We start from the raw sequence: 22,174 nt of genomic DNA on the forward strand, positions 1-22,174 counted from the left end.
CACACATTGTGCAGGATGATTTTTCCTCTTAGTGATTCTCTAGGTTAGTGACCACAAACTCAAATTCATTCCTTCGATGGGTAAATATCTGAGCCCCTAGTGGGTGGTGGTCACCAGCGTCACCCCCAGGGTGTATGGGGTCCAGGGAACTCATTTTTTGCAGGGCTCCTATCCTTTATAAACAACGCGAGTCACCCCAGATCACCAGGAGCAGCAGGGGCCATGGGGCAGGCTTGCAGCCGGGAGGGTTGATGCTTAGCCGGGCCCAGTGAGCCTCAAGTCCACTCGGTGGTGTTCACAGCTGGACACCCGCCCCCTTCTTACAACGGACCGCCGGGCCAGCTGGACTTAGGCCTAAATGGTCCCTCAGACCCCAGCTCCATCTCTCCCTGGACGATGAGGCCCCAGCTTGCACCCCTGGCAGAGCCCGGTCCTTCCCCACAAGCCCCAGGGCACCTGCGGCCCAGGCCCCTGCCTCACCCGGACACCTCGTGGTCCTCTCCCCGCACACCCTGGGCTTCCAAGCCCATGGGCTCCTCCCTGTCTTGGGGCCTCTGTCGTGCTGTCCCCTTGTGTGGAAGCTGCTTCCTCAGATCTTTGCCTGGTTCCCTGCGTTTATCAGCCAGCAGGACTCAGGGCTCTTTGCTCCAGAAAGCACACAGCAAAGGCTGCAGCTCCCAGCCCACCGTGCCGTCCTCTTGGAAGGCTCTCCCTCCTCCCTCTCCCGCCCACTGGCCTTTCAGGAGGTGACCCTTGCCTCCTTCTGAAGGTTCTGGGCACCCTGCGCCCACCACAGGCAGTGCCCAGGACCTGTGGCTTCCCGACGATCCTCTTTGGTTTTCCCGCTGGCCCGGAGCTCCGAGGGGGCGGACACCCAGAGTGGCACCAACGCACATGCTTCGGGAAAGGGACTAGCTCGGCCAGGCGGGCATCATGTTTTTTCAAAAGAAAGCCGGCACGTAATCCGGGAAAGGATATGTTCCTCCTTATGAATGTGAAAGTTTAGGAACTGCGGTTTGGGTCCCCAAACCCTGGGCACGTCTGTGACCGCGATGATGGGCCCGTATTTGGAATCCGGCTCATTGAGAGTCACGGGGCCGTGAGGCCCTGGGCGTGCGTGCGGGGATTTGGGGCTGGTAAAGCCCGTCTGCCCCCAACACTTTCCACCTCGGGCACCAACATTTCCCCCCAAGAGGGTCATGCCTTTTCCATGTCCCATTTTAAAAATAAAATAACATTTATTTATTTATTCTACTTAGAAAAGTAAAACCAGTCACTGCAGAAAATTTGGAAACTACAGGAAACATCGGAAGGTTTCCCCCACCCCACTGCCCGCCTGTTTCAGCCGGAAGGCTGACTCCGTCTCTGCAGCCGAGGAACTGAGGCGGGGCTTTGGTTCAGGTCCTTTGGCTGCGGCCGACTCAGCGTCCTTGGGTGAGAAGGCCCGGCCCGTGGACGTGGCCTTGACGTCTGGGTGCCTCCGAAGGGCCTCCTCCTCTCAGCACGCCCACTCGCGTCTCAGGCGATGGGCCCGACGCTCCTCAGGCCTCTCTCCCAGCTCACAGGGCCCCTGAGCACAGGGGGAACCCAGTGGGGTGTTCCCGTCGGGTGTGTGTTCGGGGGGACGCCCGTGAGGAGGCCCTGGGTGCTGGAAAGTCCTCTCCGCTGGGGCAAGCAGCGTCCCAGAGGGAGGAGGGGCAGCTGCAGGGCTGCAGGTCGTGGTGTCGTGCGGGGCACCCGGCTTCACTCCTGAGCGCCCCGCGGCGCTGGCCCCGTGCTGGCTGTCCCTGGACACAGGGATGAAGCTGTGTGAGGTCCTGGGGCGGCCGTAGCAAAGCACCGCCGACATGTATTCTCGGGCAGTCTGGAGGCCGGAAGTCCGAGAGCAAGGGGTCGCAGGGCTGGTCCCTCCCGAGGCCTCTCTCCTGGGCGTGAGGACGGCCGTCCCCTCCTGTGTCCTCACGTGCGTCCCTCTGTGTGCGTCTGTGTCCTGATCTCCTCTTCTTATACGGACACAGCCCTCCGGATTAGGACCCACCCCAATGACCTTATTTTAACGTAATCACCTCTTTAGAGATCCGACCTCCAAACACAGTCACATCCTGAGGTGCTGGGGGTGAGGACTTCCGCGTACACATTTTGGGGGACATAATTCATTCCATGACAAGGGAACTCACCCCCCAGGACCTGGCTCCTACCTGAGGCGCCCACCCCCAAGCTCCTGAGACTGCGGTACCCGCTGCCCTCCGTCTCCGCTGGTACGGGCTGGAAGCCCAGCCTGAAGCTGGGAAAAGCTGCCCGAAGACACTTCGAACCCCCAACACCCTCACCGGGCCCTCTCGGCTACCAGCGGACAACGGCCCCCTCCAAATCCGCAGCGACGATTTTATCTGCCCTTCAGACAGATCACAGTTAAATTCTTTGGACTTAAATTTTAAAAACTCCCCTCACGGTAACACTGGAGGAACGGTAGGAGCGAAAGAAGCCTCTTGTCTGGGGCCCATTCCTGTGTGGGAGGGAACCCGCGCCACCGCTGCCCTTGGGGTCGGGATGGAGGTGGCATTTCCTGCGGCCACCCCGACCCGGTGGGGCAGCTCTGTGGCGCCTGGCGCTTCGCTGCCGGAAGCGACCTGCGAGCTGACCGTTCCCACCGATGCCTGCTCATCCAGGGTTAAGTACTTAGTGTGTGTGGTGTTTGTTCCACCCTCACACTGAATTGACTTTCCCGCGTGATTTGGTTAAAGATGTCACGCTGGCCTCAGAAATCATGGATGGAGGAGTCCACGGGAGGTGCCCGTGGTCTGAGACACGGCAGGCAGCATGAGACAGTGGGGTAGGGGCATTTGGCCATGGGAACACCATCTAGACAGATGAAGCTCTCCTTTCTTCCTTCTTAGCTGTGAGGTCAGAGCTGAAATGACAAGCGGCTGCACGGCCTTTCTGACGGCGGTGGAGAAGCGGGCGGCCGCAGCTGTGTTCCCAGGGCAGCGCGCCCTCAGAGCTGAGCTCCCAGGATGATGTTAGGAGAGGGATTTGTCGGGGTTTATGAGATCCAGTCTTTGTCTGACACGTGCGTCATTCCTTGACGGCTCAGAGAAGTTCCTGGGGGAGAAAAGCCACAGAAAAGAGCGCTGTCTTTTCCCCTTGTATGAACACAAGGTGATGGAGGTGAGGCCGGGTTGCAGGATGGGGCCAACGTCCCACTGTAAAACGCCACGCGCAGGTCTCGGCCCTGAGCCTTTATCCTTCACTCTGACTTTACACTGAGTGGCCCCCTCCTCCTCTCCACCCTCCGTTTCCTACGCGGTCACTCAGCCAGCCTGTGTGGTGCCCCAGGGCAGGAGGCCTTCCAGGTGCTGGTGTGCAGCCTGACCCGGGTGGATGGGCCCCTGTCCACGGGCTCTGGGGCTGGTCTGTGCAGCAGGGGGGCGGCTGGCGGTTTTTCCGCCGCTCACGGGGAGGGACGTCCCGTGTGAGAGGCGACTCGGGATGGGGCCTCATGATCCACGGGCCCAGCTGATGGGGGAGGAACTACCTGCAGTGTGGAAACACTTTTGAAGCAGAAGGTTCAGGGCAGCTTTCAGTGGGATCCGGATGCTCTACAGGATCCCGTTAAAGGGACCAGGCTGGCTTCACAGGGACCCGGACTGTCACAGGTGCTGCCAGGACGGTCTCTCCTCTTGTTTGTTGATCCCCCATTGTCCCAGGACTTGGTATAACCTAACCCAGTAATGCAGATGAAGTGTGTGTGTGTGTGTGTGTGTGTGTGTATGTGTACACACACGTGTACATGCGATTGCCTGTATAAGTGTATATGTGCGTGCATGTGTATACATGCATGTACACGTGATTGTGTATGTGGACACACATGCATGTGATTGTGTGAGTACACATGTGCCTATGTATCACCGCATGCTCATGTATGTGTATGCATGTGTATTATGATCATGTGTACAGTGCACAGAAGCATTGTGTGTGGACACCTGTGCATATGTGTGATTGCACATGTGTATGTGTGCACGTGTCAACATGTGTATTGCACATGGGTTGCGTGTATATGTAAGCATGTGTGTACACATGTATGGATACGTGTGTGTGTATGCCTGTGTGGACGTGTGTGGACCTGTGACTGTGTATATGTGCATGTGTGTTTGTGCATGTGTGTGCATGAGTGTTAAATTCAGTAATCATTGTATGAAGTTTGATCAGGGGCAGAGTTTGGTGAGGTAGGCATTCAGCATAACCCAGCAGACAGAAGGTACCATTCAGCGCGTTGCCTCACCGATTGGGAGGGCGGGTGATAAAGTGTCTGTATAGGATGATGTGCAGGTTGAAGGCATCAATATCTAAGCACCTACTAAGTTTGGGCTGTATTTTAGCCAAAGCTGCGGTATGTACTGGCTTTAGCAGGATGAAAATGAAAAACAAAAATAAGAAGAGAGGCGGAACCCAAGCGCCCTCTCCATATTGAACTGAATTCAAGAAGAGATGGAACGTCTCACAGCTCAGAAATGAATTATTCAAAGATGGGAAGTAATATTCTGGAATTCACCAAGAGGGAATAGATGCTCCGAGGACACTGAACCAACATGCAGATGAAATGTCCCCAGAGCTCAGATTACGCTGACGGCCTGTAAAGTCAGTTTTTAGAGCAGATGCTTTTGGGGGGACAGAGATGGAGCTCACAGCCCCGGGAAGCACACGGGGAGGGGGTGCTGGGTGAGAGCTCAGGCGTGCGCAACCTGCGAAGCCCGACTGTGAACTAGCCTGGGGCTGGGTCTCCCCTTGTGGGCGCAGGGCCGCCCACGACGTCCCCAGTGCTTGTCCCTAAAACAAAGGCAGGAAGAGAAGGACAGCTTCATCCCCTGAAACGGGGGCCCGGAAATGTGCTGAGTAAACGCGGCTCCTTTGCCTATCTGCCCACTGAAACGTGGAATTCCCATGCTGAAAACGGGCTCCAGCGTGTGGTAGTTGGTACCCCGCGTGGATTTCTTGGGCTCACGCCACCTGCAGCCTGACCGAGCTGCCTCCGGCCTCACGTCCCTGGACACAGCCCCCAACATCCCCCCCTCAGCTCACAAACAGGACACGCACAGCCCCGCGCTCCGGGCACCGGTGTGACATTTAATGCTGAATTACACGGAGGCACGCAGCTCATCACCCAGGCCATCACTCTGAGACACACGGGTGAGGAAAGCACAGTGTCCTTTGTCTCCCCGTGGGAAGCGGGGGAGATTCCTGTGGTTTATCAGAAGCAGCCCGGGATACACAACACTACCAAAGAAAAAGGACAGTACCCATTTCTGTATAAGAATATATTATTTAAAAGACAGTTTAAAAATAAAAATTCTGTACAGCATCGTGAAGTCCTTTTTTCTTGTATCAGTGAACAGAATGGTTCTTAGAAAACATGATCTCATGGTGGCAGACGCTCAGGACCACTTCTCCCCGCAGGGACGATCCCGCAAAGCCCAGCCGGCCGGGTCCAGAACAGCAGCCCACAGCACTCTGCTTTCTTCAGGCATGATCTGCTTGGAAAAGGACAAAGACGGCTGGTTTGTGATTGTGGGATCGGAAATGTGTGGGTAATGCCACCAATGTCGCAGGCTCACACACGGACAATGGGCACTTCTTCTGTCCCAGCACTTTGCTCGTTTAATCACTAAAACAAGAGGAATGGGATTATTGCCTCTAGTTTACAGACTGGGGCTCTGCGGCTCAGAGAGGTTGAGACGCTTGTGCAAGTCACTCAGCTTGTAATTAGCAAAGCCCGGACTCAGAACAAGGATTGCTGGATGCCAGGGCCTGGCACCGCTCCTCTGTGAAACCATCGCAGTTCTCATGCCCTGCACCCTGACTGCTCTGTAAGTGAGGATCTCCCAAGTGACCCTCATACACGTGTGTGGTGTGACGTTACCACGCGGAGGCCGAATGGGCTGGTTTGCCTTCTACCTGGACTAAATGCAAGCGCGCAGGAAGTGCTTGCAGCGACATAAGCAAAGACTTTATTTTTGAAAAGCTTTTAAAAAGCGCTTTTCCTTGTAAGTAGTACCTATGCTAATCATTGATCTTTTTCTAAGGCATGGACCCTTCTTTCAGAGCCTAATTGTAAAGATTATATGCAAGGAAGAAACGTTTCATTTAAAAACATTCATACATTCAGATTCTCTCCCTTCCTTCCCTCCGTCCCTCCCTCCTTCCCAGATTTCCACGCCGTCCCCATTTCAGTCTGAACTACCGTATACACTGAGACATCATGCAGAACAGCATTACCTTCGCTTTTTCCCCCATCTCTGCTTTCCTCTCTTGACACGGTGCTCTCAGGTGTCAGACTCTCAGCCTTCTGCTGTAACCAGGACAGAGTGTACGGGGAAGGCAAAAATCAGGCTCCAGGAACCAGTGAGTGAGTGACTGCTTGTCTGCTCAAGACCTTCCCGGGGCTGCAGATGCTAAGACGTGGGAGGAGACTGGGGTCTGCAGCCTGGGGGAGCTTCCCGGACAACAGCTCTGCACGGGCCACCTTCCCTGTGGTCAGAAGGCCTCACTGCACGCGGCCACTGTCCTCCCACTCGTGCTGGCCGCAGATGCAGCACCAGCGCACTGGTGGATGCGGGTGCGGAGTCCGAGGCCCTTTCACCTCTTCTGTGGGTCTGTTCTTTCTGGGAACAGGAAGGGGCCCTGGAGGGTCCTGGCGACCCTTCTGGGCGGCTGGCCTGGGACCTGGAGACCGAGGCCTTTGCAGCGACGGCTCTCAGTTGGCCCTGGGGAGTCAGGCCCCTTTAGCCCTCCTGTCAGGGGGCTCTGCAGGGGGACACCGCCTCTTCCATCTGTTCTCTGCATCATTTGCTCTTAGGCTCTTGGAGCTTCAGGACCCGCCTGTGACTTCTTGGGAGAAGAATCCAGCTAGAGGAATCGGCTGCCGGCCTGGATTGCCCATCGACCCATAAGCATTTACCGAGAACCACAACGCGTGCGGCATTGTACACGAAGGAGGTCGAGAGCTGCACTGAGGCTCAGCGGGGCACAGTGGGAGCTCCTGGCTGCAGAGATGGGGTGGGCCCTGCCCGCAGTGAGGACAAGTGGCACAGAAGGGGGCCCTTGGGTGGGTGCGGGGGGACAGCGGCCAAGGCCAGAGGGGGACCGAGCCCGAGGCAGCAGGGACGGGCCCCGGAGAGAGGGGGAGGGAGGGTGGACGGAAGGGAGGCCACACCCAAGTGGCTGGACGTCACGGGGGGAGGTCCCAGGGGTCCCAAGCGTCAGGGGGACCTGAAGCAGATCTGCACACACTGGGGTCCTGCCTTGGCCAGACCAGCTTCTGGGGCTTTTCTGAAAATCTCTACCCCAGCTCTGAGCCTATGAACTGGACCTCCCTGAAACACGGGATCAACCCCAACAGCAGCCTAGAGCCAGACCCAGACCCTCCTCAAGGTGCCACGCTGCCACGTGGTAGCCCTGTGGCCGGGTCGTGGTGGTGGCTTTTCCCGTGCCAGCGGGAGCGTCTCTTCCGCCGCCCTCCCTCTGCACAAGGTCAGCCCCGGGAGGAGGTGAGGGACCTGCACGGGGCCAGGGCGCCGCTCTGAGGGGACGCAGGCAGCCGAGGGGCTGTGACGCTCTGGACTTCCCGTGGGCAATCACGACCACGGGGCACCGACTCCGCCCAAGGTTCTGTGCGCTCCACGCCGTGCGTTCCCCGAGGACTGGCCCCTCTCCTCCGCGGGGCGCACGCGCTCGCGTCTGGAGGGCCCCCCGGGTTGTGTGGCCGGGCGTGCGGGCCCTGCGGACCCCCGCGCCCGCAGCAGGCCGGCTCACCTCCTTCGCGGCGTCGTCCATTTGCTTCAGCTCTTCGTAGCGGTCTCTGGATTCCCACAGGGGCTGCAGCATGAGCCCCTCCACCGCAGGGAAGAGCTGCGAGGGAACAAACGGGCCCTCTCAACAGCTGGTCATCCTCGCGGAAAACGTTCCAGCAAAACCGTGCCAGGTCCCGTGCGTCCCGGGACAAAAGCCGCACAGGAAATGTGCTTCTGTCCAAGGGGTGCTTTTGGACCTCTTGGGTCTCGCCTGCGGCGGAATCCAAGGTGCCCGAGGTGTGGGGCCGTCTGATCAATGACTCCCGGGAGCCCTTGGGGAGGGGGAGCCCCCGCTCGCTGCCCACCCACCCCTTCCAGGTCCCTGCTTCCCGCTCTCACACTGTCCTCGCGGACCTGGCAGAATCCACCCCCTGCCCTCTGCTTGAAGGAACCCCCGACCGTCCACCCTGCAGACTCTCATCTTCCGAACGCCAACCTCGCCCACTAGAGCCCTGGCAGCCCCGGGGCGGGAGGGGTGAGGCTATTTCCCCCCCGCCCCGCCGCCGCGTGGCCCAGGACCCCTCCGCTCACTCCGCGCGCAGGCCTGGCCCTGTGGCTCCCGCCGCCCCGGGTCCACTGCTGAGCATCTTTACCTTCGAGACTCAGCTCCGAGGGGCTTGCCTCCCACTCCGAGACCCCCGGCAAGCCCCAGGGAGCCCTGTGCACACAGCCCTCAGCCCCTCGTGCTTCCTGTGCTTCCCCAGCCCTGCTCCTGCCACCCGGGCGAGCCACCATCGCCCTGCTGTGCCCTGGCACCCAGTGCCCACGGGGAAGACCCCGCAGCCTGAGGACGGGAGCTGCAGGCAGGGAGACACATTCTAGGAGGAACGGAGCCACGGGGCTTGAGGAAGGGTGTGCTGAGGCAGTTCTGGAAGGCTGCTGAGCAGGGCGTGGGGCGCCCAGGCCAAGGAGGGTGGGCTCAGAGGTGGAGGCTTGAAGAAAGGCAGGACCAGGAGCCGAGGGCCGTCCTGCAAGACGGGAGTGGCTGGGAGGGCGGGGGGCTGTGTGCCCTGTGCTGGGGGCAGCGGGGAGCCATGGAAGGTTCGGGAGAGAGGCAGAGGCCGTCCCCTGCTGAGGATTAACCTGGTGTCAGCCGCGTGCTGGGCGGGGTGGGGGGCAGGTTAGAGGGGCTTCTGTAGGCGGAGTTGAAAGGCTGACAGGGCCTTTGGCGGGTGCCCTGGGAAGCGGGGGCCTGGGGGCGCCCCAGAGACACCATGGAGGAGGGTGGCCGAGGAAGGGGAGGCCGAGAGGCTCTGTGGCTTTGCTGCTGGGTCGCTGCCCGGGGGGCGGGGCAGGAGGCCGGTGGGGGGGGGTCTGTTTCGAACACGCGGGTGTTAAGATGGATGGGGGGCTTCGGGTGGGCGTCGGGCAGGAGGCCACTGCACACGTGTGTCCGCGTGAGTGTGTGAGAGTGTGCGTGCACATGTGCATGTGTGTGCACACATGTATTTATCACTGCTGCGTCACCAGCTCGTGGTGATGGTCACTCACCTTGGTCACCGTTTCGAACATCGGGATCAGGACGAACTTGATGAACCCAATTTGGGCCGTGGCCTTGGTCACTTTGTCCCGGTCCATGAAAGGGGCCACGGGAAGGCCCTCCGACTTCTCGCGGTCGCTCTATGGGGAAGGCAGAGGACACAACGTTAAAGAAAGAAACACCCGTGGAATCTGGGAGCTTCCAGGATCATCGTCTGAGAGGAAGAGAGAAACAGCTAATACGCCAACGGAACCACCCGCATCATGCACATTAGTGACCACGTGGGAAGATGGGGACGCCGCAAGTGCGAACTAGGTGCCCACTGGGCCTGCAGGGTCGTGCGGAGGGGGGGCCCGGGGAGGGGGTTTAACTAGTGGTAACAGGGGCACTAATGTGGTAACAGTTTGACATTAGCTTTTCCTGTTGGTCCCTGTCTTTCACGTCTCAAATTACACGTCCGCCTGCTGGGAAGGCTTCCGGAGGCGGTGACGCGGGCGGCCACCTTGGCCCGTCCATCACGCTTCCAATAGGAACCCAGTTAAGGGGCTAACGAGCCCAGGAGGCGTGACGCTGCGTGACGCTGCGTGATGCTCCTACCTGCATGAAATACTCCTCTAATAAACAGTCCACCCAGGGTTCCGCCACCTCCACCGGACGGACCTCGTTAGAGATGTCACAGCATTTTATCAGGATCATCTTCAGCTGAAAGAAGAGATCTGGAATCAGCTGTGCAACACGGGACACATCCCACAGCGCTGTGCGTCTGGACTCACCGTCACTGGCCGGCGGGGAAGGAGGGTGGGTGATGCTGGCAGAGGGGAACCCAGCATTGTTGCCCCCTGCCCCCCGCAAGGGCATACTTCCCGCTGCAGGGGGAGAACGGGGCTTCCCCGCACCCCCGAGGATCAGAATCTTTCCTGGAGGGGCCTGAGTAGTAAGAAAGCCCCTTTAACACGCGGACGTTTTGTCATACAAACTATACACTGCAAAGCTCCGAAGTATCTTCTTGATGTTGAGCATATGTAAAAAATGTAGACAGATGGCATTGTCTGGAGGCAGAGGTTTAAAAGATAACGAAAAAAAACCCCACCGAGTGGAGAGTGCTGGGACCCCAGAGTACTGAAGAGGTGTGTTAGAGACCCAGGGTGAAGGGGACCCTCATGTAACAGCAGGGAGGGCACCTACCGGCCTCGGCACCCCACGGCCTGAACACCGGGGAGGGATGCAGGGGTGGGAACCACAGTCCTGCCGGCTGGTCCAAGGGGCATCCAGGGCAAACTCCACCTCTGCCGCCCCCAGCCCGGGGGGAGCAGTCACACAAATGTCAAGGCGGCCCTGGCTTCTGCCCTCTGCGCTCTGCTCCCAAGCCTGGCACTCCCCTGCGTTGGCCGGGCCTCTGTATGCAGGCTTACCTTCACCTACTTATAACCTTCAAATCCGAATGAGATGGGGGAATGGGAAAGGGATGGCTTTATCTAGGAGAGGGGGTCCCGCTGGGGTGATAGGGGCGCTTTCCCTGTTAAGTGCTGTGACTTTGAAAACCGGCTTTACCGACGCCTCGCTCCAAGGCGCGGTTACACATTTTCCTTTGGTGTTTTGGTTTGCAGTCTGAGCTGGAGGGCGGCGCTCACTCACCAGCCCCCGAGAGAGGGAAGACAAGCCCACTCACCAGGGTCATGTGCTCCTCATTGCTGTAGTCAAAATTCTCCATTTTTTCTTTGAAAGAATCCATGATTTCCGCGTGCCTCGCCATGTCAGTGGCCAAGATTAACGTGATCATCCCCTGAGAAGCGAAAGCAAAGTGTTAACGCGGGGCACGATCCCAACAGTTACTCAGTGGGCGCCCGCTGTATGCGGACCCCTCTGTACACATCACTTCATCTAGGCCTCATGCCAGCGCCACGGGCGTGTCTAAGAACCACTGTCCTCGTTTTTATAAAGAAACCGAGAGCCGGAGAGGCCGGGGAGCCTGCCCAGGCCTCAGCTGGCGAGTGGAAGGCCGGGGGCTGAGCCCAGGGGTGCCTGACACAGGCTGTGTCCCTGGAGAAGGCAGCGCATCGGGCCCGCCAAGACCATTCACCTGCAGAGGGCAGGCTCAGCATGTGTCTCCTTGCGAAGTCCAGCCGCTTTCAGCCAAGGACAAATGCTTCCCGCTGATTTAGTAATTTAGATATATGGTTTGTTCCTTCCAGAGCTTGTTGTTGGAGGTCAGTGACCTATTTTCCAAGAGTATTTGTTTTTCCTGTTATCTAATCTGTATGTGATTATATGTGCTTATCTTGCTTGGGAGTGATCAAAGTCTGATCATATAATAGCATTCTTCTATTAACGAATTGTAGGGAAGGATGAAATAAAGGTTGTTTTGTTTTGTTTTTTTTGGCCGCACCATGTAGCATGCGGGACCTTAGTTCCCCGACCAGGGATCGAAGCCGCACCCCCTGCATTGGAAGTGCAGAGTCTTAACCACTGGACCGCTAGGGAAGTCCCCAAATAAGTTTTTTAATACAAATATTTTGACCTTGTTAACCCAGTATTGGTTTAGTAGAAATAACATAATTTGAAACCATGATCATCCATCAACCCACTCATCCACCCATCAATTTATCTGTCTACCCATCCATCCACTTGTCCACTCACCCATCCATCCATCCATCCATCCATCATCCAACCATCCATCCATCCATCCATCCACCTATCCATCCATCCATCCATCCATCCATCCATCCATCCAACCATTCACTTGTTCACTCATCCATCCATCCATTCACTTGTTCACTTCTCCATCCATCCATCCACCCACCCACTTGTCATCCATCCATCCATCCATCCTACAAACATTTACAGAACACACCTCTGTGCTGAGTATGGTGTTCTACTTTTCCAAGAAAACACCACCACAAACATCAAATACAGAACTCAAATCAGTCAAGACAGATAAAAAATGGGGGGCATCACTGGCCTTTTGAATTGTGTAATTTCTCAGTAAAGATTTAATTGTATTATTAGTGAAGGATCTATTCCTATGATGAGTTACCCCTCAAAATGTTCAAGGATGAAATATTATTAACAATTGGGACAACGGATTTTGCCCTTAGAAAGTGTTAATGTCAGTAAGGGGTCTGGGGCAAGATCACCCTGCGTCCCCGCGGCGGGTGGCACGAGGAAGGCCCCATCCGCTGGGGTGCAGCTCCCCCAGCAGGAGCGGGGTGCTGCTCTGACGACTCCACCCACAAAGGGGCTCAGCTGCGTGAATTCTCTGGGCCGAGTCCCCGGCAGGTCCCTCACCCGGCAGCCATCAGGCGCGGCACAAAGGCAGGGTCCTTTCTTCAGGATTTGCCCCTTTACCTGCTTCGCAGAGAGACTCACTACAGCTAATGGAACAACACGTAGCACGTGCCTGCTGGGTGGTTCCATAAACGTGGAAGGGAGGCCAGAAAGCCAGCAGATAAAGGGGAGATAACTGTATCAGGAATCGGTGATTCAACAAGGGCGGTAATTCAGCCCTGATTGAGCTCTGACTTCCTGGAAGCTGGAAGGATGGGGAACGAGGCTGCTGTTGTCTGATAAGGTGAAGCTTTCAGTTCTCCTGGAGGGAGGGGAGTGTGTCCCGGCCCTGGGCTCTAGTGCATCTCGGAGCAAGGCCACCGAGACGCCGCCGAATAGACGCAGCGTGGGGCTCCTCCTACGCGGTGGGCACGGCTCCCGTCTGGGTCCCAGGGCTGCCGCGCTAAGTGCCACATGCTGGGGGACACAACAGCAGGAAGGTATCCTCTCACAGTTCTGAGGCTGCAAGTCTTGAGACCAAGGTGTCCCCTCTGAAGGCTCCGGGATGGTCCATCCCCTACGTCTTCCTGTTTCTGGTGGCCCCAGCGCTCCTTGGCTGGTGTCCACATCACTCCTGCCTCTGCCCCTGCTGTCACATGGCCTCTCTGTATCTCACCTCTGTGTGTCTCTTATGAGGACACTTGTCATTGGATTTCACATCCGCATGGATAATCCGAGCTAAACTTGTCTAAAGCTCCTAATTTAATTATGTCTGTAAAGACTCGTTCACAGGTCCTGGGGAGTCAGGAAGAGAACATACCTTTTTTTTTTTTTTCGGTTGGGGCGTGGCTATCATTCAACCCACCTCACTCCTCCAAGATCTCTCTGACACTGCCCCTCCCCTGAACACGCCAGAGGATGGGGCACAGGGCTGTGCTCAGTGGGACCTCCTGTGTGTGTAGGGGGTGTCACTTTTGGTGAGTTGGAAGCATCTGACTCCAGACAGCTGGCCTCCCTCATCCTCTTCCCAATGTGCCCCGAGCAGCAGAAAGGTCTCTTCTGAAATGGGCGGTGGGGCTGCAGGGGACAAAAGCAGGGCCTAGGGGACAGTGGTCGGGGTTCTGCTGGGCTGGATGCCGCAGATGTGTCTGTCCAGGGCCTCCTGCTCCCTTGAGCGAGTGACCTCGCCTGTGTCAGCCTCACTTTCCTGGGCTGTGAGATGAGAACGGACCGATCTCAAAGGGTTCAGTTAAATGGTGGCCGTGATCTGCAGGTCCATGGAACACCATGCATGTGTGCCAAACACACGCCTCTTCCCGGGGCGCCACTTGGCCTTGGAGGAGGTGGGGGAGGAGGGCCGGTCGCCCAGGATCCCTGGCGGGGGACTGGGAGGTCTTGGGAGCCTCAGGCACGGGGAGAGAGGGCGCCTGCTCTCTGGTCGGGCTCACTCTCCCCCCCGGTAGCTCCCGCTCTGCGGTGCGCGTGCCCTCACCCTGCCCACCTGTCTGATCTGCTTGAAGCCCTCGGCCGGCACGCTGGAGAAGATGTTGCACTCGGGCTGGCTGAGGATCTGGAAGGCCACGGCACAGTGGTGGTTCTCCAGGGGCGAGATGTCATTGTAGCGGATGGCCAGCTCCGTGCGGGCGTTGATCTGGTACCTGGGGTTGGAGGAGAGAGCAGGAGGGCCCTCGGGCACCCGCACTCAGAGGCACCTTCGAGTCAGGGCAGCAGCGCTGGTGGGGGGTGGGGGGTGTATGGAGGCCGGAAGGGGTGGAGGGGACCGCACTCTGCTCGTGCCGGGGACCCGCTTCTCCCGGCTCTCCCAGCTCTCCGCTGCCCCTCCATCTCGATACCTCCAAGCTGTTCCAGTCCTAACAGTGGACATCCCCAAGAGGCCTCAGCTCCCCCCGTCACGGGCCCTCAGAATGGTCAGGCACCCGCAAATGTTTTCAGTATGTGGAGGAGGACCAGCTGCTGTGGGCATGGCCCTCGGCTGGCCTGTGCTCGGGCACGTCATCCGAGTGTGAATTGAGGGGATGGGTGCCCACGGGGACGCCTCCTCTGAGGGGCACAAACGTCCACACCTCGGAATCCGCTCTGGTCCTGACAAACGACGGCACGCTTCTCGGGCAGACCTGGCGTCATCGCCCACCCAGTAATATTCGATACGCAAATACACGAATCCGATAGAGCCACCAGTGTGTCACTAGGAACACAAACCAGCGCCACCCGGCCTGGACCCTGGCAGGTGCGTGGGGTGGCAGTCTGGAGCCTTCGCCCCGGAGGCGGGAGCGGACCAACGTTCCAGCAAAGCCCGGCCCGTCCTCCTGGCTCCACGGCCTGCCCTGGGCCCTCCCACCGCCCGCTCGCCCACACCCCCGCTCTTGCTGTCACAGCCCCTGCCTCTGCCTTGTTCCTGCTGGAAACGGGCTGGGGAGGCTGCCCGCGGGGGGTGAGATCCAGAGACCGGGTGGGAGGCTGCCCTTCCCCATCCACGTGCGCGGCGTCCCTGCCTGCTTCGGGGGAGGGAGGTCCTGCTGCCGTCGGGGCTCTGCCGGTGCAGACGCACAGGGCTACGGCAGCCCCTCCGGGTTTGGTAACCTCCAAGGGTCCTGCCCCGGGAGGCCCAGGCCCCGGACAAAGTCCCAAGCGGCGAGCCATGTCCTAAGAGGTGGGGTGGAGCTGGGGGCTTAGGAGGCCTTGGCCGACAGCTCCAGCTTGGAACTGGCAGAGGGTTGAGCTGAAAAGTTCACCTCTGATACCCAGAGGGCCCTTTACAAGGGAAAAAGAGACAGAGAAAAAGACCGCGTACGTACGTGTTGTTGTAGCCTGGATGATCCAAATCGTGGCAGATGGCCGCTGTCATTAAGATCAAGATATCCATTTGGGAAAATTTCTCCTGGATCAGAGAGAGAGTGGGATGGGGTGAGGAGGGGGCTGCAGTGGGGTGGGAAGCGGGTGATACAGGTGGATGAAGCCCCTCCGGCCGCTGGCCTGGTGGGGGAGGACCTGCCTCTCCCTGGGGTGGGGAGGGGGTGGGCACCCATTTGCTCACTGACAAAGCTGGGCAAGGGGCTCCCCCAGACCCACCTGCAGCCCGCAGAGCCAGATCATGCTGTACATCATCTGGGTGACGCAGAAGCAGTGACGGAAGTTGTGGAAAGGGTTGTTACGGTAGTTGTCGTGCACGCAGAGCTGCGGAGACGAGAGGGTCCGCACTGTGGCCAGCTGCCCACCCCTCCCCCCAGCTCCTGGCACCTTCTTCCCGGCGCCAACTGCCTGCTGCCCGCCTGGTCCTCATCCAACTGCCCTCTCGTTTCCTGAGGGTGAGCACCAGGGGGCCCAGGGGCCTGAGGATGTCCGGGGGCCACGCCATGGTCCCCACGATCCCACCCCGGGGAAGATGTCCCCAGGGGAGCCATGATGGGCCATGAAGCTTGGGGGGAGAGCTGGGGGGCTACATGCGGGGCGCTGGGTCCCCAGCCACCATCAAACCTTCCACAGGCTTTTAACATCTGGTTGTGAGCAGTATTTTATTAAAAAGAAAGATCTGGGGCTTCCCTGGTGGCACAGTGGTTAAGAATCCGCCTGCCAATGCAGGGGACACGGGTTCAAGCCCTGGTCCAGGAAGATCCCACATGCCGTGGAGCAACTAAGCCCATGCGCCACAACTACTGAGCCTGCGCTCTAGAGCCCGCGAGCCACAACTACTGAGCCCACGTGCCTAGAGCCTGTGCTCTGCAACAAGAGAAGCCACCACAATGAGAAGCCCGTGCACCGCAATGAAGAGTAGCCCCCACTCGCTGCAACTAGAGAAAGCCTGCGTGCAGCAATGAAGACCCAACGCAGCCAAAAATAAAATAAATAAAAAAAATAAATTAATTAAAAAAAAAAGAAAGATCTGCTGCTAAATACACACTCTCTCACACACACACCCTGGCAATCACACAAATGCAGTCACATGCATACACTTGCACATGTTCACATGCACACATACATGCACACGCCCCAGAAGCATGCAGGCACCGGCACTCACACACAATCACATGCACACACACACAAATACAAATGTACACTCACCTGCACACCCCCCACACATGTACACACCTGCACAACACACTCACTCACATACACGTGCTACTTAGAACGCCCTGCTTCACTTGACCCTCCCCGGTTCTTACTATTTTCTCGCTCACCAGAGCCGGGGCCTAAGAGCAGAGAGTGTTTTGGGGGAGGGGGACGGGCAGAGACTGGCTGGCCGTCCCCGCAGGACTCTCATGGAAGCGTGGCTTCCGTCTGAAGGAAGCCCGGGCCCATCAGTAAGGCACCCACAGTCCATTCCCGTGAAACTGTGTCGGGGGGACGGGGGGCCTGACACTCACCAGCCACCTCTTGAGGGTGATGGGGTTGATGCCAAAATCTCTGACCAGGCCAAGGTCGTGGTACATGTGCTCTAAGCAGCTCAGCATCTGCGGGCACAGGAGGAGGACGGTCAACAGCAAGGGCGGCCAGGAGGTGCGCTCAGGGCAGCCCGGGTGGCTTCTCCAGCCTCACAGAATATCCACTGGGGAAACCGGAAACCACCCCACCCCGTCCCAGAACTGGGATGATGTCCCAGATGGAAAGTCCTTGATGGCCACCACACACGGCTCTTCCTCGAGGTCACAGCACAGGTGCAGACCGGGTGCCGGAGTTTGGAAACGGGGGCCTTGAAGGAGCCCCCGGTAGAGCGCTGGGGCTGCAGGGTCCCGGGTGAGAGCGGGAAGGCTGGGGTCCAGGCTGCTGGCCGGCTGCTGCCCGGATCCCCCCAGCTTTGCCGGCAGTGCGAGCGCCCAGCCAGGGTTTTGCCGTCCGGAGGGGCTGTGGCTCCGACAGCCCCGCCCCCCGCCCCACCAGCCTGTTCGCAGCTGCGGGCAACCCCAAGGAGCTGAAATATTTGCTGTGAAATCAGAGTCAAGAGGCGGAGGTGATCGGCAGACAAAACCATCTGGTGCCACTTATGTGGCAGCTTCGGAGCAGGAGTGACGCGTCTGTGCATCTGCTCGCGCGCTGACACTGCAGCGGGCCCTGGGCTGGGCAGCTGGGTGATGCTGAGTGTGGAGGACGCATGAGGTGACCGAGCGGCCCCGCAGCCTTCAAGCCTGCGCTCGGCAGATGCAGCGTGGGGGGGAGCACTCAGAGGTCAGCCCGCGAGAGCGGAGCAGTGGGAAGTCACTTCCCCGCCTGGTTTGCGATCGGAGAACGCTGGGCCCCTGGGTGACGCTGGATGCGTCACCCCCCTTGAAGGGAGACAGGTGAACCACCACCACCCGGGAGCCCTGATGTTCTCGGGGTGTGAGCTGCTTCTTGGGTGGCCAGATGCAGTTTGGGGGGCCAGGCGGGCTGCTGAAGATTTCAGGGGTGTCCCTGCAGCTGTTCATCTTTGCTGTCCGCACACCAAAATTCATGGCATCCCCAGAGGCCAGGGCTCCCGTCTTTGAGCACCTCTGGTTTGCCACTGTGGGCAGCTAGGTGCTTTTCGGAAGCACCGGGACCCGTCCCAGGCTGCCCGGGGTCACAGAGGTGGGCTGGCGAGGGCCTGGGCCGGCAGACGGCCACACAGGCCGAGCCCACTGGCTGGGGGCTGGTCCCTCCTTTCATCCCCGTCTTGATGGAGGCTGCACATACATCCCGAGTGTGGGGGGACCGCCTTTGCATCCCGGATGCGTGGATCCTTCCGCCTCTCGACGTGAGGGTGGCGTTCCCTCTCTGGCCACAAGCAGCCTGTGCTCCAAGGAGGCAGGAATGGCGGGGGTTCCGCCATCAGGGCCCCAGCTTTGCTCTTCCTCTCTGTGGGCTGCTGAGGTCAGAATGACTTTGGGGAGCGTGAGATGTGCTTGGCAGCGGTGCTCGCCCGCCTGCTGGAAGCAGGGATGCGTGTTCTGAGCTCCTGTGCGTCCATGTGCCCGTGGACAGGCCAGCGGGGTCCCCTGTTCAGCGGGAGCCTTTGGGACAAGAGGTCCTAATGCTTCTCCTGGAAGACCTGACTCTTCTCCTGCCATGGTCCCCTCCACCACGTCCATTTCTGATCACGCATCGATCTGGCAGGTGACAGCTGCACACTTAGAATGCCTCCCCCACCCCTGAACTTGCAGCTCCGGCCCTGCGTGCTGACTGGTTGGACGGTTTGGAGCACACGTGTCACCACCTAGTTCCTTTTCTCAGGCGCCGGCCAGCACGCGGCTCTTCTCAGGGTGGACCAGGCAGGGTGGAGGCGGGATCTGCACTTTCCTGGCCCCTCTTGCTGGGGCTTTTCTCATCCTGGGAGACCAGCCAGGGAAGGCGGTTCACACAGGAGAGTCCAGGCCCAGGCGGGGACGACCTGGATGGTGAAGGCTCAGTGTGCTCCGTTCCTCTCCTGGAGCGCAGGGAAGTCTCTCTGCTGATCTCGTCCAAGTGGGTGAGCCCCTCCGGGCAGCCTTTCTGGGCTTCCGTGTTACCAAAAAGCTGTCAAGAGTCTGTCGGTTCTGGTGGCCTCATGTGCACGTGGAGGGACTTTCTGTTTTCTCCGGGTTCAGAGAGAGGAAGGTATAACTGATACTATAGACTAAACAAAAACAAAACGATCTCCGTGTTTGTGTTTTCTCGGCACAAGGGGAATTTTAAAGAAGTGTGTTGCTGTAAAAAGTCACTCTGGGTCCCCGAGTCCTCACAGCTGCCCGGGTCGCCTACTCTCAGCAGCACCTCCAGTGGAAGCTCCTCCCTGAAATACTCCCCACGCCCGGCAGGCCTGCACCCTGCAGGCTCGGCAGCGGCCCCCGGGGATCAGGACGCAGCCCGGGGGGGCTGCTGGGCGGAGGGGGTGTGCCGAGCAGCCAGAGCCCGGGTTCGAGGCCCCGCTGCTCACCCGCTCCTCGGCTCTGACGCCCCTTCCCGAGCCCACCAAGGGGCAGTTTGGCTGCAAACCTGGAGAATCAAGTTGAAAGACAAAGAAGACAGAGGAGAAGAGCGAAGGGGCCGCTCCCGTCTGGTCCCTGAAGGCCGGTCCCAGTCCCAGGCGGCTCCTGCACTCACCTCGTTGGGCTCCCAGAGCCAGACGTCGAAGGTGGGCTTCCGCAGGGCATCTACGGTCTCGGGGGACAGCAGGTACTGGAGGGGACAGGAAAGCACTGTGAGCGGCCACGGGGGCCTCTGGGTTGAGACAAAGGCCGGCCGTGCCTTCTCCCCTCTCCGCTTGCGCCCCTCTCAGGACACCTGGGTACCTTCTCAAAGGCTACACCCACGAGAATTCTGGAGGGCTCAAAACTACGGGGACAGACATCCTACCAGCTGTGCTCAGGGGCAGAGCGCCAGGAACGACCGCACGGGGGACGAGGGGGCGCTTGGGGGAGACAGAACGTTCACTCCGTGACCGTGGCGGAGGGTACGTGACCACGTAAGCCTGTCACACTTGATAGCGCTCCGCACTGCAGAAGCTGAACTTGACTGCATGCTAATGACATCCCGAGAAACCTGACTTTAAAAAATACAATGAAGTGAAATCAAGGGAAAAAATTTGTACTTGGCATAAATTCAAATAGTGGCTAAGAAGCTATTTTGAGGTTTGCTTTTGGACGCTGTCACTGGTTTAGCCGTGGGCTATAACAGCCCGGCTTGCTGGGGGGCAGGCGCTGGTTCTACGGAACACCGGAGTTTAGGTTACGTTGTCAGAGGAAACGGAAGATTTTAGACCCAAGATAGTCACGGTGTTTTGGAATTAGATATAGTTGTCTCCTAGGTCTTTCTGTTTGTTTTTTTTAAAAGGAACCACTGTGGAGGACTGGCACCTTTTGCTCTGGACCTAAGCTGGGCCTCGTGGCTCCCTGGGGCAGGATCCTGAGGTGTGGGACACGTATTCCTATGGGGCAGGGCACTCGTGTCCACGTGAAAACCTTGGACAGTATTTAGCTTGTCTTTCGTATCCGAGTTGGGGAACCCCCTGGCAGGGAGGCTCTGGGAGGTTCTTTGCTGCTGTGGGAACAGTGGGGGGTGGCCTAGGGCACGGCCAGGCGCCCTGTGTGCAGGATTCCGGCCACTGCGAAGCCCAAATCTTAGCGGGAGAGAATGCAAAGAACAGTGGAGCCAGGGTCCTGCCCAGTCACCAGCTGCAGGCGTTGTGAGATGGGGGACCACCATCACCGGACCCCTCTTTTGCAGCTGTCTGAAGAACCCTACCCCCGCTCCCAGGGCACTGCTGCTCTAACAAGGGCCGAGGTTTTCTTGTAACTGAGAAATCCTTTGTGACCAAGAAGCAAAACTTCTCACAACAACTACATGTTGTTCAGGGACAGGAGATGCAGCGAAGCAGATTTTAAATAATTTAGTTAAAAATGAAAGTTCTTTCAAGTAACATTTGCACGTAAGAACCGTTTGTTCACTGAGTCGGCGATGGGGGCTGGCTGGACACCGGGGAGGAGCTCTGATCTCTCGGCACAGTAAGCTTGGTCTGGGACCACTGTGGCTAAACAAACGTCAAAGAGAAAATATATCCCGTCTAAGAAAAACGGGAGCGTTCCACAGCCCAGGGCCTGGGCGGGAGCTGGTTTTGCAGATGTGCAGACGGCAGGGGCCGGGTTGGGAGGCCAGGGGGGCCGAGGGTGGGAGGCTGTGGACATTGGCTGTGGTTTCTTCAGGGGCAGGATGTCACCTTACCTTGGGATAAGCGGGGACATCGCGTCGAGATGTCAACTTCTTGCTGTTATCCAAAAAACTGTACTTACAGGGGCAGCTGGTCCTGAAGGGAAAGCAAAGATTGTTTCTGGCACTGCCGCCTTGGTCTTGGTGTCACTTGGGCGGTGGATTGCGGGGACCTCATCAGAGCAAAACCGAGAAACACAAAACCCAACCCAATCCGCATCCCACAAACCCCTTTGGTCTTATTTGTTACAGAAGAATAAATCATAAAGCCAGTGACGCCTCGTTGCTAAACCCCGAAGACCCTGCCTGGACCTCCTGAGATAATACTGAGCTCTCAGCAAACATGGCGTCTTCATTTTAGAGGAGCTCCTGAAAATTTCTCTTAAATGATGAGAGTAAAATACGTTTATTCTAAAAAATTCAAAAAACACAGAAGCAAAGTAAAAAAAATAAGTCCCCTTTCACCCACTTCTTTCCTCTAAATCTCACACCTGGCAATGCCTTCTGTTACGTTTGGGGTACCTTTCCAGAATGTTCCTAGGTATGGACACACACGGACAGCCCCTGGTCCTTTTAAATAAGGATGGAATTGTACCAAGCTTGCTCTCTGGCAACTTGCTTTTTCCACTACCATGCCACAAACGCACTGCTGCTGCTTCAAAGAGCTCGACCTCATCAAAAAGCAAGTCCTCCTTGGGACCTCGGGCGTGGTGGACCTCATAAGGTCATCAATCCTGCCTCCTATGATAGACTTTCAGGATGTCCCCAACTGTTCCCCTTACACACACGTTGAGAGGCAAGTTTGATCTCTGACTCTGCTTTTCATTCCTTAACATCAAGGCATGAAGAACAGAACAGGGACTTCCCTGGCGGTCCAGTGGTTAAGACTTGCGTTTCCAATGCAGGGGGCCCGGGTTCTATCCCTTGT

At 58.1% G+C, this 22,174-nt stretch overlaps 1 protein-coding gene across 4 annotated transcripts in view; it reads right to left on the bottom strand.

Moving 5' to 3' along the window:
* Window positions 1-4,073: 4,073 nt before the first annotated feature.
* Window positions 4,074-22,174, bottom strand: part of PDE9A (phosphodiesterase 9A) — a 102,135-nt gene continuing 84,034 nt past the window's right edge. For 3 of the 4 annotated variants that reach the window (XM_082392481.1, XM_082392483.1, XM_082392484.1), the window contains 12 exons: window positions 21,262-21,343; window positions 19,645-19,719; window positions 16,974-17,060; window positions 15,682-15,786; window positions 15,408-15,490; window positions 14,093-14,249; window positions 10,997-11,110; window positions 9,925-10,029; window positions 9,339-9,467; window positions 7,810-7,905; window positions 6,274-6,346; window positions 4,074-5,528 (listed from right to left, as the gene is read on the bottom strand). In XM_082392481.1, the coding sequence (XP_082248607.1) occupies window positions 5,518-5,528; window positions 6,274-6,346; window positions 7,810-7,905; window positions 9,339-9,467; window positions 9,925-10,029; window positions 10,997-11,110; window positions 14,093-14,249; window positions 15,408-15,490; window positions 15,682-15,786; window positions 16,974-17,060; window positions 19,645-19,719; window positions 21,262-21,343 (1,117 nt within the window). In that variant the 3' untranslated portion in view covers window positions 4,074-5,517. The remainder of the gene's footprint in view (window positions 5,529-6,273; window positions 6,347-7,809; window positions 7,906-9,338; window positions 9,468-9,924; window positions 10,030-10,996; window positions 11,111-14,092; window positions 14,250-15,407; window positions 15,491-15,681; window positions 15,787-16,973; window positions 17,061-19,644; window positions 19,720-21,261; window positions 21,344-22,174) is intronic. The other variant, XM_082392482.1, reaches the window with a different exon arrangement.

This window comes from Balaenoptera borealis (genome assembly GCF_965194805.1).
Source record: "Balaenoptera borealis genome assembly, chromosome: 5".
Lineage (NCBI taxonomy): Eukaryota > Metazoa > Chordata > Mammalia > Artiodactyla > Balaenopteridae > Balaenoptera > Balaenoptera borealis.